This window comes from Symphalangus syndactylus, chromosome 16, assembly GCF_028878055.3.
Source record: "Symphalangus syndactylus isolate Jambi chromosome 16, NHGRI_mSymSyn1-v2.1_pri, whole genome shotgun sequence".
NCBI classification, from domain to species: domain Eukaryota; kingdom Metazoa; phylum Chordata; class Mammalia; order Primates; family Hylobatidae; genus Symphalangus; species Symphalangus syndactylus.
Window position 1 is genome coordinate 47,585,983 of NC_072438.2, and position 16,262 is coordinate 47,602,244.

General features: G+C 46.0%; 1 protein-coding gene across 23 annotated transcripts in view; it reads right to left on the bottom strand.

Annotated features, from left to right (window-relative positions):
• Nucleotides 1-16,262, bottom strand: part of APBB2 (amyloid beta precursor protein binding family B member 2) — a 405,899-nt gene that overhangs the window by 71,194 nt on the left and 318,443 nt on the right. For all 23 annotated transcript variants that reach the window (XM_055246442.2, XM_063619806.1, XM_063619800.1 and 20 more), the window contains 2 exons: nt 11,065-11,211; nt 8,156-8,283 (listed from right to left, as the gene is read on the bottom strand). In XM_055246442.2, the coding sequence (XP_055102417.1) occupies nt 8,156-8,283; nt 11,065-11,211 (275 nt within the window). The remainder of the gene's footprint in view (nt 1-8,155; nt 8,284-11,064; nt 11,212-16,262) is intronic.

Here is a 16,262-nt window from a genome sequence, read left to right on the forward strand (position 1 = left end):
AAGGGGATCCTGAGAAAGCTCCCATGGAGGCTGCAACTGCAAGATGGGGGCTCTGACCTGCAGGGTTGAGGGAACAGAGGAGAGAGGTTGCAATAATTAAAACACAGAAGCTTCACGGAGGAGCCTCCTGGAGCAAAACCTCTGACTGCAGAGGAAGAGGCATTGTTGGCTGCTGGTGGTGCCCCTAGGCTTGAAGGAGGGACCCCAGGGCCAGGACCCAGACTTAAAAAGAGGGCTTGCCTGCTAGCTGTGCTGGAATCTCTGAAGAAGCCGTGTGATGAAGCCAGTTCTGCATTTCTGTGAAGTTGGAAAAACTGCAAACTGGATTCAGAACTGATGCAACTGGGGTAAAGATGTGTTTCTAGGATGGTGCTCAGACAAACAGGAAGCAAAGGAGGGAGCAAGTTCCTCTTTCCTCCTCCACCTGCCAGTTCTCCTTCGAGTGCTGCACAGTCATCAGAGTCTAACAGGTAGCAGACGAGAGAAGCAGGAGTGTAGCTTGCAGAGTCCCAGCCCCAGCATCACAAAGCTGAGAGGGGAAGTGTGGGTTTGGAGCTGAGGGGACAGCTGCTTAATGACACTAGTACGCGAAGCAACAGGCCGTGGGGGTGAGAAACTTGAGGTGATTGGTTTTCACACTGCATCGGAATGTTAGCTGTTAAACTTCTTTGGTGGTTGAGTTTTAACTTGGCAAATGTCTGTGCAACTAGAGACTCTAGTTCCCAGAGTCCTTTGCAGCTGAGTGTGGCCAGTGGGGTGTGAATGGAATGTGAGTGTACCTGAGGTACGCAAGTTCCAGGTGTCTTCAAGTTGGAGACAAGTCACTTGGTCTGGTCAGGCCAGGACGGCAACTGAGGGATGGCAGAGCAACAATCTGGAAGGAGCCTGAACCCCTGAGTGGCACAGAGCTGTTCTGCCAGGCGGCGGTGCCCACTGCAGCTGCAGCATGAGAACTAACCTCTGGCACTGAAGCCAGTGGACTGCAGAGTACTTGTGGCAGCGGCCTGGCCTATACCCTTTTATAATACACAGAAGGCCGAGGCGAGAGGATCACTTGAGCCCAAGGAGTTCAAGGCTGCAGTGAGCTATGATCACATCACTGCACTCTAGCCTGGGTAACAGAGCAAGATGGTGGCTCACACCAGTAATCCCAGCACTTTGGGAGGCTGAGGAGGGCGGATCACCTGAGGTCAGCAGTTCGAGACCAGCCTGACCAACATGGCGAAACCCCGCCTCTACTAAAAATACAAAAATTAGCTGGGCATGGTGGTGCGTGCCTGTAATCCCAGCTACTTTGGAGGCTGAGGCAGGAGAATTGCTTGAACCCGGGAGGTGGAGGTTGCTGTGAGCTGAGATCATGCTACCGTACTCCTGCCTGGGCAACAAGAGTGAAACTCAATCTGAAAAAAAAGAAAAACTTACTCAAGCTTAGCTCTAAGGAATAGTAGCAAGGCTGAGCGGTGCTTTCAGGTACCCCCAAATGCTGCTAGTAGAAGACACAGCTAGGAAAGGAAATAGAGACTGCCAAAAAAAAAAAAAAAAAATGGGCCCTTTCCACAACCACTTTCTATATACAGCAGCTACAAAGATTGCCTCATTCCATTCTGAGTATGTTATTACTCAAATGTTCCTTCTGTGAAGAGCTGGGCCGTGCTGAGTTCCCATACCTGGGTCCCCTGTTCTTTTTCTTAATGCTTTGAAAATGTGGAAACTATTCTCAGCTCATGGACCCACAAAAACGGGCCTCAGGAACATGGTGTGTCCACCTTTGCTTTCCATTCACTCATGTGGTCTTATCTCTTCAATGAAGAAGCCAGACTGTAAGGACAGGGACCATGCCATAGCCTTCTGTGTCCTGCTGCTGTCTAACATAGTATTTAGGACGTGTCTGACCCAGCCTCTCCTCCCCTGCCAACCCCGGGACATTTAGACCATTCACCATCTCCTGTTAAGATTAATAGAGTAGCTTCCCATTTGGGCTGGCAAAAATACCTGGGGTGTGTTTTTTGCTCTGCCACAAACTACATGGGTCATCTAAGGTAATCACACTCTTCTGTCTTCAGTTTCCTAACCTCTAAAATAAAGAGACTGAAAGACACTGATACTAAAGCCCCTTGTAAATCTAAAAATCTATGAGTCAAAGTTTTGCATATTCTAAATAATTAATCCCAATATTCCTCAGGATCCCTGAACTCCTCCCCAAAATTAAGCAGTGTTTTCAAAAGAAGTCAAAACAAAGCAGCAGAACAGCACCGGCATGAAAACGAGAACGTAAAGTAGATGTGATGAAGGCCTTTTTAAAAACAATCTAACCAGGCACAGGGGCTCACACCTGCTATCCCAGCACTTTGGGAGGCCGAAGTGGGAGGACTGCTTGAAGCCTGGAGTTCAAGACCAGCCTGGGCAACAAAGTGAGACCCCGTATCTACAAAAATAAAAATAAAAAAACCACCTGTAGTCCCAGCTACTCAGGATGCTGAGGCAGGAGGATCGCTTGAGCCCAGGAATTTGGAGGCTGCAGTGAGCGATGATCATGCCACTGTACTCCAGCCTGGGCAACAGAGCAAGACCCTGTCTCTAAAAATAAAAAGAAATAAAACAACTTGGGCCAGGGTCTTGGTGGATAAATACAGCTGGGAATATCTTAGAAGAGAATATGAAAAAAATTCGGTACAGTGGAGACTAAATTCTTTAGACAAAAGTTCCTGAGATCATAATCAGATAAAACAATCAAGTCAAAGATAACCTTATTTGGAAACTTATGAATAATCTACGACACAGAAAGATTTTATTAAAAGTTGTTCATCAAAACCAGAAAAGAAAGGTATTAAACACCTTGTAGGAAGAGAAGTTTGGCCACACAATCTGTAAGCATAAGTAACACCACAGGGTAAACACGGAACCTGAATAACAGAGCACTGTTTAGAAAGCACTTGCCACATCATGACTGTTGACGGTTCTGTGAGAAAACATTTTAAATGTACATTTTGAAGGCATGATAAACCTAAGTCCTGGCAGCCAGCCTGCAAATGTAACAAACCACACGGCTCATGCACCCAGAAAGTCACAATAAGCTAACAGAATGTACAGGAGGGGTCAGCCCATTAAAGGGAAGAAAGTTTTCTTACTGGGAAATGAAAATTAAGCAGGGAAGGGAATGAGGTATAACCTTATAAGGGGGATAATGAAACTTACGCAACATCCAGGAAGGTTGTAGCCCCATAGTACTCGGCCAGTGAGGACCTGGGGGAGGGACTGGCACGCTAGGAGATAAATTACCTGTTGTGACTGTCCCAGGTATGCCTGCCCACCAGATACCCGATCTTGCAAGACTGCTATTAAAAAGTCTCACTTTCATGTTCTTCGTGCCTCTTAAGTCCATTCTCTGGGTTTGGATGGGTGAGTGTGTTTCTCATAGTTGCCATTCATTATGAAGAAATTGTATCTTCATTAGGGCAGGCCCAATGGGGTCTCTACTTAATAATATTCATTAAAAGTAATTACAATTTTTCTTAATAATCAAAAATAGCAGTTTAGTGTTGCCACGAATTTAAATGAACGAGTTTACTAACGACAGCAGTATTTCCTGAAGTGTGTTCCATGTGACTGTGTTTCCACCGAGGAAAGGGTTCCAGCCAAGCCTGGGAAATGCTTTCTTGCAGAGTCCTAGTGCATCTCCGTGTAGGAAAACCTCTGAGAGGGCCCAGTGTACTTGGTTTAACTCAGTTTCCCAAGTGTCTACATAATCTTTCTTTTTTTCTCAAGGGAAAACCATGAACACCTTACCTGATTAATCCTCATGGTACACTGATAGGGAAGCCTCTTGGAAACATCCCATTTGTGGGGTCTGAAACCCTCTGACAATATCCATTTTCCTTTCTTGTGGGAAATGGCTGCGATTAGCAGACTCTAGGGCTTATTGGCGAAGTACACAAGGATCTCTGTGCCCCTACCCAGAAGCTAAGTCTGCATCAACCACAAGGCAAGAGGGGAGTCCCTGTTCCAAGTTCCCTGTGTTCAGAAACTATGTTTGGGCCAGGCGCAGTGGCCCACGCCTGTAATCCCGGCACTTTGGGAGGCCGAAGCATGTAGATCACGTGAGGTCAGGAGTTCAAGACCAGCCTGGCCAACATGGTGAAACCCTGTCTCTACTGAAAATACAAAAAAATTGCCGGGCATGGTGGCGGGCGCCTGTAGTCCCAGCTACTTGGGAGGCTGAGGCAGGAGAACCGCTTGAAACCGGGGGGCAAAGTTGCAGTGAACTGAGATTGCACCATTGCACCCCAGCCTGGGGAACAACAGTGAAACTCCGTCTCAAAAAGAAAAAAAAAAAAAAGAAATTATGTTTGCTTGGCTTTGGTACTTCTGTAAAAGAATAAGGAGGAAGGTGCTCGCCAGGGTCTGAGTGAATAAGAATGCTGAGGCCAGAAGTTAGCACAGGTCCCTGAAACTGGGTAGGGACATCCCTCCAAACTCACCTTTGGGACAGTAGCCTGGCAGGCCCACAGAGACAAGTTGAAAGGGAGCATTCGGTCATTGGCCTCAGTCGCCAAGGGCAGAAATGCCAGCTCTAAGGCCCAGTGCACACACCTGCTTACATCCTCCTTTGCACAGAGGGCAGGAGCATAGCAGGCCAACCTGGGTGCTCCTGGGGCTGAACTGGATTGGAAAGACAAAGCTCATGAAGCCCCTTGCCCCAGCCTCCGTCTCTAGGGGCCGTGACATTTACCTCACTGATCAAAGGGAACAAAAGTCAACTATGGCCAAGAAAGAGGAAGCAGCCCTCACTTTGCCAGGCAATAAAGCAAATGGGCCCCAAGAAACACCATAATAAAGACAGACATGGCTCTCCACAAGACAAATGCTTCAGCATAGTCGTGCGACAACCAAAACCCCACAGAAGACTGGTATCAGATGTGACTCAACTCCTCGTGCTGTTCATAGTAAGAGGTCTCTCCAACTCAACCCTGGGGCTCAGTGGGGGTGTCATAGCCAATCACCTCCTCATGCAAAGTAAACTCATTCCCGAAGGAATTTCTTCCAAGCAAATCAAAACCACTTGAAAACCTTAAGAAAATGTCACATTCAAAATACTTTGATAATTTCTGAAATTACGTGGCTCAGGGAAGCACTCTGGATTTGCAGAAAGATTTTGCGCCCTTCATGTCTGGTATAATACACACTTCTCTTATTCATTTTAACCACATCAAGAAATCCCCGAAGAGATTCCACTTTCTCAGCAAGGAAAGTTACAAAAGAGAATGCGAAATGGGCTCCTTTTTCGCAAGCAAAATGAAACACTTTTATGTTTTATTCATGCAAAGTGAAAACCCCTTTCCTTTGCAACATTACAAATTGAATTTGCTCTTGTAAATTGCTGTTAAGGAAAAAAAAGGAATCAAAAGCAAAGGAAAGTAAAAAAAAGCAGGAGTACAAAGACCCCTTCTTCTGGGGAATGGAAACTCAGGGGACCAATGGGGAGAAATAGAACCTTTCACCGGCAAACACACTTTTAAAATGTACCATTTCCATGCCAATCCAGCTGAAGGCAGCCACAACCCCGTGATCTCGCTGAGGTCCTGCTAGCTATGTGGAACCCTCCCGTGATCTCGCTGAGGTCCTGCTAGCTATGGGGAACCCTCCCATGATCTTGCTGAGGTCCTGCTAGCTATGGGGAACCCTCCCATGATCTCGCTGAGGTCCTGCTAGCTATGGGGAATCCTCCCGTGATCTCGCTGAGGTCCTGCTAGCTATGGGGAACCCTGAGCGTATTTTGAAATTACACTCATCTGCTGACACTGAGTGAGAATAAGAAGTGATTTTAAAACATGAGTAATACAGCCCACGTTTCAAAAACATAACCAAGGCAATGTAACCTAATTCACACTGATTTCATCAGGGAGTGGGAGTGGGAGTGGGAAGCTCTTCCTGCTTTGTAGGACAACTGAACTCATTAGGGTCTGGAACAGCCTCTCATCCTCTAGATCACGTGATCAAGTGTACTTCAAGTCTCCCAGAGGTCTGACTCCTCTCCGACCTCCACTGTCTTTAAAAGGAAGCCATGTCATTAGCTGCATCTGCTAGCGTGTGTTTAAAAATCAAGGGCTAACATTCATTAAGCATCTGTCATGTCCCTATCCTGAACGGATTACTGTATACGCATGCACATGCCCATATACGTATGTGTTGTGGTCCTTATTATGATCCTCACTTCACAGATGAGAGAACTGAGGCTCAGAGAACTTGAATAATTTTGTCAACTGGAGTTTGAATCATTTGTTTCCTTCCAGACATGTAGCATGTGGCCTCACTTTAAAGAGTTAGGGTGAGCTGAAAACCTCATCAATACAATCCACTGACAATCTGACCTTAGGAAAACCTAAGCTCATCCACTCATATACACATGGAATGTAACAAGCTCCACACTTTGGCTCCTGCCTCGCACACGTATGTAGTGTCACAAGCTCCACACTTTGGCTCCCGCCTCGCACACGTATGTAGTGTCACAGGCTCCGCACTTTGGCTCCCGCCTCGCACACGTACGTAGTGTCACAAGCTCCACACTTTGGCTCCTGCCTCGCACACGTACGTAGTGTCACAAGCTCCACACTTTGGCTCCTGCCTCGCACACTATGTAGTGTCACAAGCTCCACACTTTGGCTCCTGCCTTAAAAACAAAGTTGGGGGACAGAAACCAGGAAAAGCTCAAGCATCTTACAACCAGGGCCTTCCACCAAAGCTAAATGTTTTTAATGACGACCAAATGTCACCAGAGAGCCTCCTTGTAAAATTAACCAATTCATGCATCTCTCCAGGGCTACAGCTCTGGCAAGCAAGGGAATGACAGGTGTGTGCACATAATCCATCCACCCACTCCCCCAAAGCATCTGGCCCAGCTGTCATCATTCATCACTGCGGTACAAAAGCTCAAAGATGCAACTATACTCGCAGGAAGGCTTATCCAATCGGCAGTGAGAAGAAAGGCACTTCAGCTCTCTCCTTTGCAAACCATTTCTCATGTCTAGTTCCAGCATAAATGCTTACTTACTCTTTCACTGATGAATACCTGGCCATAATCCTTCCTTTCTGGTTTAGGTCTTGGAACTGAATCAAATGCGCTAATGCCCAGCGTTGGTTGACAAAGGCTGTGATAAGCCAAGGTAGACCACAACCCCATTAGAGAGGACCACACGACTCAATAAAAAAGCAGAATGTTCAGAAATGGAACCATAAGCTCAGGACGGCCGCCTCTCTGTTGTTGGGGATTTTTACCCTTTTTTGCAATGCTCTTATCCATTTTCAACAAAGCAGTAACAAGCTATCATCCTATAGCTCGTCCCCAAATGCTAGGAGATGCTCTAGTACCTTAGGAACTGCCAAAGATTGACTATAATTTAAGAATTAACTGCATTTAATGTAGACCAATTACTTAACAATGGTCTCTGAGCACAAAGTCTGTGATAACTGCTACTTTATTAGCTAAGATACACACTTGAAAATCGGAACTCGTTTCCAATCATCGTGGAGAACAGAAAATTCATAACACATCTAAGATGCATTTCTTATAAATAACACATTTTCAGTAGAATTTCAGAAAAATACACATCAAATGGAATTTTGACATGACCAGACCTTTCAAGTGTTAAAAAAGTTTAGCCAATCCCAAAACCCAGAAATTCCTGATAATCATGATTTAATGACCTGAGGGTTGTGATGAAAGGCTGTAAAACGTCCCCCTTCAAAAGCCCTTGATGAAGAGAACAGCAGCAGGAGGGCCTCTGAAATGGCTGAGACTCCACTGAATGAAATGGAATTAATTTTAAAAAGACTGCAGAGAGGAGGGGAAAAAGGGGTTCAGATGGCCTGGGTTGGAAACTTGGTTGAATGAGGAGGGTCAGGAGAAGAAGCATGCAGAACTAGAATGCAGGATCAGGATCAGAGTTGGTAAAAGATTTGAGATACAGAAACCAGGAAGGGAAGCAGTTTGAAGGCTTTAAGAGGCAGGGAACTAGAGACAAGCTTTCATTTTTTACATTTCTATACAGAGGCTACACGAGTTTCGTATTTGCTGAAATGCTGCGAGACCGTGCTTCGATGTTCAGCTAGACCAGGGACACGGGCGAGGTGACCCGGACTGCCCCACCCAGGGACTCACCGGCCATTGTCACGGCCCACGCCCCACACGCGGATGCTGACGATGGGCTGCGAGTGCAGCACGCTGCGGTCCATGGGGTCCACCAGGCTGAGCATGTCATTCTCCAGGATCAGGTACATGTCTTTCCCCTGGGACACAATGAGAAAACACACTGTCTTCCTCATGCAGGCTCCAAGGCCTAATCGTGTGTGTGGCCATCTAGGAATGCCGTGTCAACCATCAAAAGAAGCCACCCTGGGGTCTGTAGTTTGTCTGCCTAAGAAACTTCCTTTCTGGACAAGAATATTGACATCTTTCAGTTTCTCCTCATACACCCAATTTCTCTCTCCCTCTCTGAGTCCTCTGAAATGTGTCCCCATCCTGCTTTCCAGGCTGCTCTTAAATTTAATTATTTACACTTCTGAATCTTTACGACCAAAGGCTAATGGTGGGTTCCCTGGAGAATGTAGTCTTTTACTAATTCCATGCCCATCAAACTCTCAGAACCTCTCTCCCCATTCTTCTGGCCAGGTCCTACCAAGCACCCCCTCAATGGCCTTTCCAAACCCACAACGATATCTGCTTCTTCTTGGCTTTTACACCACTTCCTAGCTGTGTGGTCTGCCTGGCAGACAGCAGGCACAGCTTCGTGACATTTCTCAGCACTAACAATAGCAAACATTTAAATGACAACATTAGGCTACGTGTTTAAGGTGCACTGGCTCATGAACTCTCTAAATTGCCCTCTGAGGGCTTGGATTGTTACTATCCCAGTTAGCAGCTGGGGAAACTGAGGCTGAAAGGTTAAGTAACTTGCTCAAGGTCTGACATAGAACCTGTGGGTGCTGCTGGGATCCCAGCACAGGGGAACACCCAGGTTTCTCAACTCCTGAACTGTCTGTCCTTCAGAGTCTTACACTCTTGTGTCCCATCTCCCCACCTGTGTTGGCTCTTTGTGGGCAGAAGTACTAGACTATTCAACTTGATTCCCCCTGCAATCTCCCAGGCATAATTTTAGGACATCATTAAACATCTGTTGCACAGCTGAAAGACACCCTCTCGTAAAGGTCATCTAGATGCTGGGGCACTGATGATGGAAGTTCTGGCTCAGCAGAACAGTGAGGCTTCATGGTAGGTCTTCAAATCTCAAAGTAAAACAGATAAATTGCTTTCTGGTATAGTTTTTGGGAATGATGTTTTAGTTTCCTACCAAACATTCTCAGAGTGAAATACAGCTCTGATGCTCAGGGAGGCAGAGATAGATATCTCAGTGCCTCTGTCAGCCAGTGTTGAAGCTGTGGCCTGTCTACAGCTGAGATCCAGCCTGGTCTCAAAGCTTTCCCAAACAGCAGCTAAGCCATTTACAGATGAAAGCACTGGCAGTAAACAGAACTTGTGCACTGTTGTAGTGAAACAGATTCACCAGCTACTCAGAAGGCTGAGCATGCTGCCTTAGACCTATGGCTCCTCCAAAGGTCAGTCATTCACATGTTAGTATAAATCACAACCACCTTCCTTCTAAATCCTAGCCAAGAAGGAATGGCATTTTTGACTGAAGGAGAAAGAACACAGGTGGAGAATTTGGTGGGAAACCTAGGCCTGGGTTTTGTTCTTTTTTTTTTTTTTTTTTTTTTTTTGAGATGGAGTCTTGCTTTGTCACCCAGGCTGGAGTACAATGGCACGATCTCAGCTCACTGAAACCTCCACCTCCCAGGTTCAAGTGATTCTCCTACCTCAGCCTCTCGAGTAGCTGGGACTACAGGTGCGTGCCATCATACCCGGCTAATTTTGGTACTTTTAGTAGAGACGGGGTTTCACCATGTTGGTCAGGCTGGTCTTGAACTCCTGACCTCAGGTGATCCACCTGCCTCGGCCTCCCAAACTGCTGGGATTACAGGCATGAGTCACCGTGCCTGGCCAGGCTTGGGTATTTGGATGGGAGATAATGCGGTGAGAGAGGACAGTAAAGTCAAACAACAGAAGAGTGTAAATGGCTTTTCTTGGAGGGAAGAAAATTCTTCCAGCTCTCCCTTATGCTTAGAATCTAAAAGTCAGCTTGGCAATGCACTGATTCAGCTCCACTTTAAGGCAGACAAACTCCACCATGGAAAGGCTTGGAAACCTACCTGCCATTGGGACGTGCTGCTAGGAGAAAATGTGAGTGGAGTTCCAATCAGCCCAACCAAAAACCAAACTTTTCTACCACTGCTCTGTTCACTAGAAGCAGAGAGAACAACATCTATTCATGTAGCAAACACTATTCCAAGATGGTCCCAAAATGCTTTTTCCACAGGTCTCAGAGCACAACAGGAATACAGCTTTTCCGGTTTGATGTGAGTTTTATACACATTTGGTATCTGTACTTATTTTTTCCTTTCTGAAATTATCTCAATTAACATTTCAAAATGGAATCACTCTGTTAAAAGGGAGAAGTATATAAATATCAATTCCACAATTCATGTATAATGTTGATTCTTCAGACTATAAGTAAAGAAGAGTGTTATAAAAGGATAATTTGTCAACTTTTAGAGCAGAGGCATCAACATTTTTGTGTGGGCGTGTGGAAGTCACCTTCCCCTTTGAGAACATAAGTCCTTCTTCCAGTCTGCAAAACTGCTCTTATACACCGGCACGTCCCATTTTGCGGGCATGTTTAGGGGAGTTCTGGGCCCCTAAAGCTCACCCATGAATCCGTGTTACTTAGCTACTGAGAAACGCTCTCTCTCCAGGCCCCAGTCCTCACTGGCATCTGGCAGTGCTAAGGGATCAGTCACACGGGGGCACCATGCCTACACTTCCTGCATTAATGGGAAAAGGCACCTGATGAACACCTTGGAGCCCCTCAGTACCATGTGTCACTGAGCTGTGGGGCTTCCTGAAATGCGGAGAATGTCAACAGCCTGCCGTGCATCATTCTACGTGCCACTCACCTCTCCCCAAATCCCGACCGTGTCTCGGATGTCATTTTTGCAGTAGGAAAGTTGCCTGATGCAGTTGTTGACCGCAACACTACTTTTACCGGGGGCGAGGTCCTCTTCTGCCATCTCTACCCATCCCAGAGAACGCACAGCAAAACACTGGGAGACAGAGAAAGAGGACAGGAAGTCACTCCATGGTTTGGTCAATCATATCGGTTTACACTACTCCCCTCGCACAACTACCAGGTACTACACTTAATGCACTTTTATTTGCTTCATTATGTTCAATCATCTAATTAACAAATCCTCTATTGCTGGAAATTAAATCGTAACTATTTTTTGCTATTTAAAAAAATGTAGTGACAAATATCTTTTTGCCTGACGTGTGTATGTGTTCAGATTTCTTCCTTAGAATAGGTTACTAGAAGTAGGCCAGGTACAGTGGCTCACACCTGTAATCTTAGCACCTGTAATCCCAGCACTTTGGGAGGCTGAGATGGGTGGATTACCTGAGGTCAGGGGCTTGAGACCAGCCTGGCCAACATGGCGAAACCCCATCTCTACTAAAAATACAAAAATTAGCCAGGCATGGTGGTGGGTGCCTGCAACTCCAGCTACTCAGAAGGCTGAGCCAGGAGAATTGCTTGAACCCAGGAGGTGGAGGTTACAGTGAGCCAAGTTGGCACCACTGCACTCCAGCCTGGGAGACAGGGCGAGACTCCATCTCAAAAAAAAAAAAGAATAGATTACCAGAAATATAAGTATAGGGCTAATGGATACAAAAATTTCTAAGCTCCTGATACCTCTTATAAGGCAGTTTTTTAAATAGTGAGAAATGCAACCCCGTGAAATCTGTTATTTGGTAAGCACCTAGAAACAGTGGAGACAGAATGAATTAAATACATGTTAGGCACTGGTTTCTAATAACAGAGAAGCAAGATGTTTTCTCTAATACCCAGAAAGGCAGCAAAACAAGGAAAAAAAGTATCCGCTCATGATAACAAATAAGTGTGTCAGGTCCTATAGCGTTTGTGATGAGGGAATCTTAAAATGCTCAAGTGCTTGCAGAATTGACAGATTTGTACTTTTAAAACCATTTATTCTTGTATCATTTAGAGATATTTTGTTTGAGATCATACTTCTTTTTTAAAGTTCTGTAATTCGATTTTTCCCTTTAATTAAAAAAGTACTATATGCTGCTTATTATAACAAGTAAAAAATTCAAAGACGTATGGAGAAAAAACTTCCCAGTGCAGGTGAGGGTGACTTGGCTACAGCATTTGCCTTGCTGGTGATCACCAGGGTTGCCGCATGCCTGAGCTGGGTCCCTCATCTCTCTCTGCATCCCTGGTCCCATGCAAGCTGTCCAGCAGTTGCAGAGGCCACCTTCCCCAGATAGGAAAGGCAGACATGGAGCCACCCTTCCTTGGGAGCCAACAGACTGCATCTCGAAGAACAGCTTGTGAAGTTTCCAGATGTGAGCTTCATAACCAAATGAATGAATACAGCAAAGTGTCCTGAAGTGATCACATTCGGTCTAGGGCCACCTTCCCTCTTCCAGTCACCGTGTGCAGACTGGGCACCTCGTTCCTGAGTAGGTGATCACACTTTGTCAGGGGAAAAAAAAACTCACCAATATATCAAAGACAAAACAGCTCGTTTAAGCAAACAGTGCGCTGATGAGGAGAAGGCTGTGTGGCCACCTCAGCAGCCACTCTGCTGATGGTGCACAAGGTACCTTTCACAAAGAAACCAAAAAGAGAAGGCAGTCCCCGTGACAACCACAGAAGCTACTCAGGAGTCTGAGTCTTGGGGAAAGGTTCTGCACACGTGTACACACTGCAGGGAACCAGCCCGCTGGTGAAGAGGAGGTCCCGGGCGCCAGAGCTGGCTGTGGCCAATTCAGAGCTGGCCAGGTCTTGCCTGGCCTGCCTGCCCCTCCGCAGCTCTGCTCCCTCAGTCTCAGACCAAAGTGTGTTTCTCCAGGTGGATGTGCTGGATATTCCGCAGAAGCACCCCACCAAATGTGCTGCTTTATGAAAACGCACAATCGTGCCAGTCTGATCCCTAAGTGCCCAGGCCCTGCTCTTCAGAAGTGCTGTGCAGCCCACTAACCTCTCTCCCATGTTGGTTCCCAACCCAGGCCCTAGTCAGTAAAATCACAGTGTCCCAGCTGACTCCCCTGGCCTGCCATTCCAACCTTGTCTCCTACCACCTCTATTCAAATGCCAGAAGTATTATCTCAGTCAGTCCTCACCCCAACCCTTTGAGGTTGATACTAAGTTACTGTACCCATGTTATACATGAGGAAACTGGGTTCAGCACAAAGCTGGTGAGTGGTAGATCTAGGATTCAAACCTGGGCAGTTTGGCTTCTGGGGTCCTACACTTAACCACTTTGCTATATGCCTCTGAGATTTTTGTTGGGGGACAATGTCAGATGGGGTTAGGATGATAAAGAAGGCTGGATAAACAGCCGGTGACCTCAATACAGTTTTGTTTTTTGTTTTTTTTTTTTGAGACAGGGTCTTGCTTTGTCACCCCGGCTGGAGTACAATGGCATGATCTCAGCTCACTGCAACCTCCACCTTCTGGGTTCAAGTGATCCTTCTGCCTCAGCCTCCCAAGTAGCTGGGATTACAGGTGCACACCACCGTGCCCGGCTAATTTTTCTATTTTGTTAGAGATGGGGTTTCACCATGTTGGCCAGGCTGGCCTTGAATTCCTGACCTCAAGTGATTGGCCTGCCTTGGCCTCCAAAGTGCTGGGATTACAGGCGTAAGCCACCACACCCAGAACTCAATACAGTTCTGAGTGTATGTGGATCAAGAGTAGGAACAGCCTGCATTCTAATCTCAGCTCTCTGATGTACTGTGGGACCTTGGACAAGTCATTTACTAAGTCCCAATTTTGTTCGTTTGTAAAAATGGGAGCAATAATAATAATTACTTCAGAGGGTTTTCATGAGGAGAAAATAATATAAGTAGTCAACTTAGAATATAAAAAACACTTGAACATTTGCTGAATGAATGAGCAAATAAATACAGTGTCATATAACTCTTAACTGAATAATCAAGAAGGAAAAATAGAGATTTGTATTAGGGTGACCACATGTCCCAATTTTCCCCTCAATAGTTCTGGGGTATCCCTGTCATTCTGGCAAAATTATTCAGAGCAGCTCCTTTTACTCTCAAAAAGTGTCCTGGGTTAGACAATAAATCATATGATCACCTCAGTCAAAATTCTGGTGAATTCGGTTTCTGGCATGGAAACTGGGGCTTGGACAGGGTACTGTGGAAATGGGGTTCAAGACCCACAGAAGCTGCCACCAGGAGAGCATCTCAGTGATCCTGGCCAGGGTGAGCCCTAAGACAGCAATGTTACCGTGAGATAATAGTCTGCAAACCAGAAGTCAGAAATGCGTTTTCCCACTGTCTCCAGCTGCCTACTATAAAATCCTACAACCTAGGACTGCTCAAAAGAATTCAGTAACAACAAAGAAGGTAAAAAAAAAGAATACTGGCTGTTTTCTCTCCTTGGAGTCCAAGATGACAAATATTTTGATCTCACAACTCACTGAACACCCAGAGTATCATTCTTGGCTAAAATATGCAAATCACCCGATCTCACCCCAGCACATTAAAAATACTGTTTTTGCCGGGTGTGGTGGCTCATGCCTGTAATCCCAGCACTTTTGGAGGCTAAGGCAGGCGGATCACTTGAGGCCAGGAGTTCGAGACGAGCCTGGCCAACATGGTGAAACTCCGTTTCTACTAAAAACACAAAAATTAGCCAGGTGTGGTGGCACATGCCCATAATCCCAGCTACTCGGGAGGCTGAGGCAAGAGAATCGTGGCAAAAGAATCCTTTGAACCCGGGAGGCGGAGGCTGCAGTGAGCCGAGATCGCGCCACTGCAATCTAGCCTGGGCGACAAGAGCAAAACTCCGTCTCAAAAAAAACAAATTGTTTTGTCATACTGATGAATATAAGCCTGGCATATTACTATAGTGAGTTTACTTAAAATCATTTTTCTTGGGTAACCCTGCTCTTGTTTTAATTTAGTTTCTCATCTGAAGAGTTTCACCCCATTCCATGTGGCCAAAGTGAGAGGAAACAGGTGTACGGGGGAATACGCAGCTCCGCCCGAGGGGCCAGCTTGCCTTCTTCCCAAAGAACGGAGCAGCAACGAGCAACCTGCAGTGTTTGGTGCTGCCCCCGTGTGGCCAGGAAGGTTCATAACCACCACCACTTTCCCTTAAACCCAGGAAGGGATGCTGGGCGTAATCACTTCTGGGAATAAATGCTCATCTTGGAGCATGGGAAAAGCTCAAAGTATTTAATCAAGTCATCTGCCACTTAAAAAAAAAAGTTAACAAAAAAAATCAACATATACACTTTGACTTATGCCCATTCTTCAATAGTTCTTAACCAAAAGGGCAAAAGAATAATGGTTCAGGATAGAACCGTGTCATCAGAGGAGTCTGGATTCAAGTCATGATTTTGCTACTTTCTGGCTGGTGACTTTGAGTTAAGTCACTTCAGGTCTCTAAGTCTCAAGTCTCTTCATCTGTAAAATAATAATGCCACCTATACTTAACAGCATGTGCGAGGCCTAAAGAAGATAACGCTGGTAAAATGCTTAGCATCATGCCTGGCGGACAGTCAAAACTTGGCAAATGTTTATTTTTGTTTGTTTATTATTTTTGAGATGGAGTCTCACTCTGTCGCCCAGGCTGGAGTGCAGTGGCGTGGCGTCAGCTCACTGCAACCTCCGTCTCCCAGGTTCTCCTGCCTCAGCCTCCTGAGTAGCTGGGATTACAGGCATGCACCACCACGCCTCGCTAATTTTTTGTCTTTTTAGTAGAGATGGGGTTTCACCATGTTGGCCAGGCTGGTCTCAAACTCCTGACCTCAGGTGATCCACCCACCTTGGCCTCCCAAAGTGCTGGGATTATAGGCATTTGCCACAGCATCCAGCTTTTATTATTATTATTGATAAAAGTTTACTCTTTTCTATTAGTGGATTTTAAGGATGCTGAAGCTGTGATCTGGGAGCCACACCTTGAGAACCACTGCTATAGACAGAGGGCTCCTTTCTTTACCCAAAGTTATGTGGCTCCTCAGACTGAAAGTAAAATCTAGGTTCAAATCCCAGGGCTGCCTCTTACCATTTTTGACCTTGGGTGAGTTAGTTAACCTGTCTGTGTCTC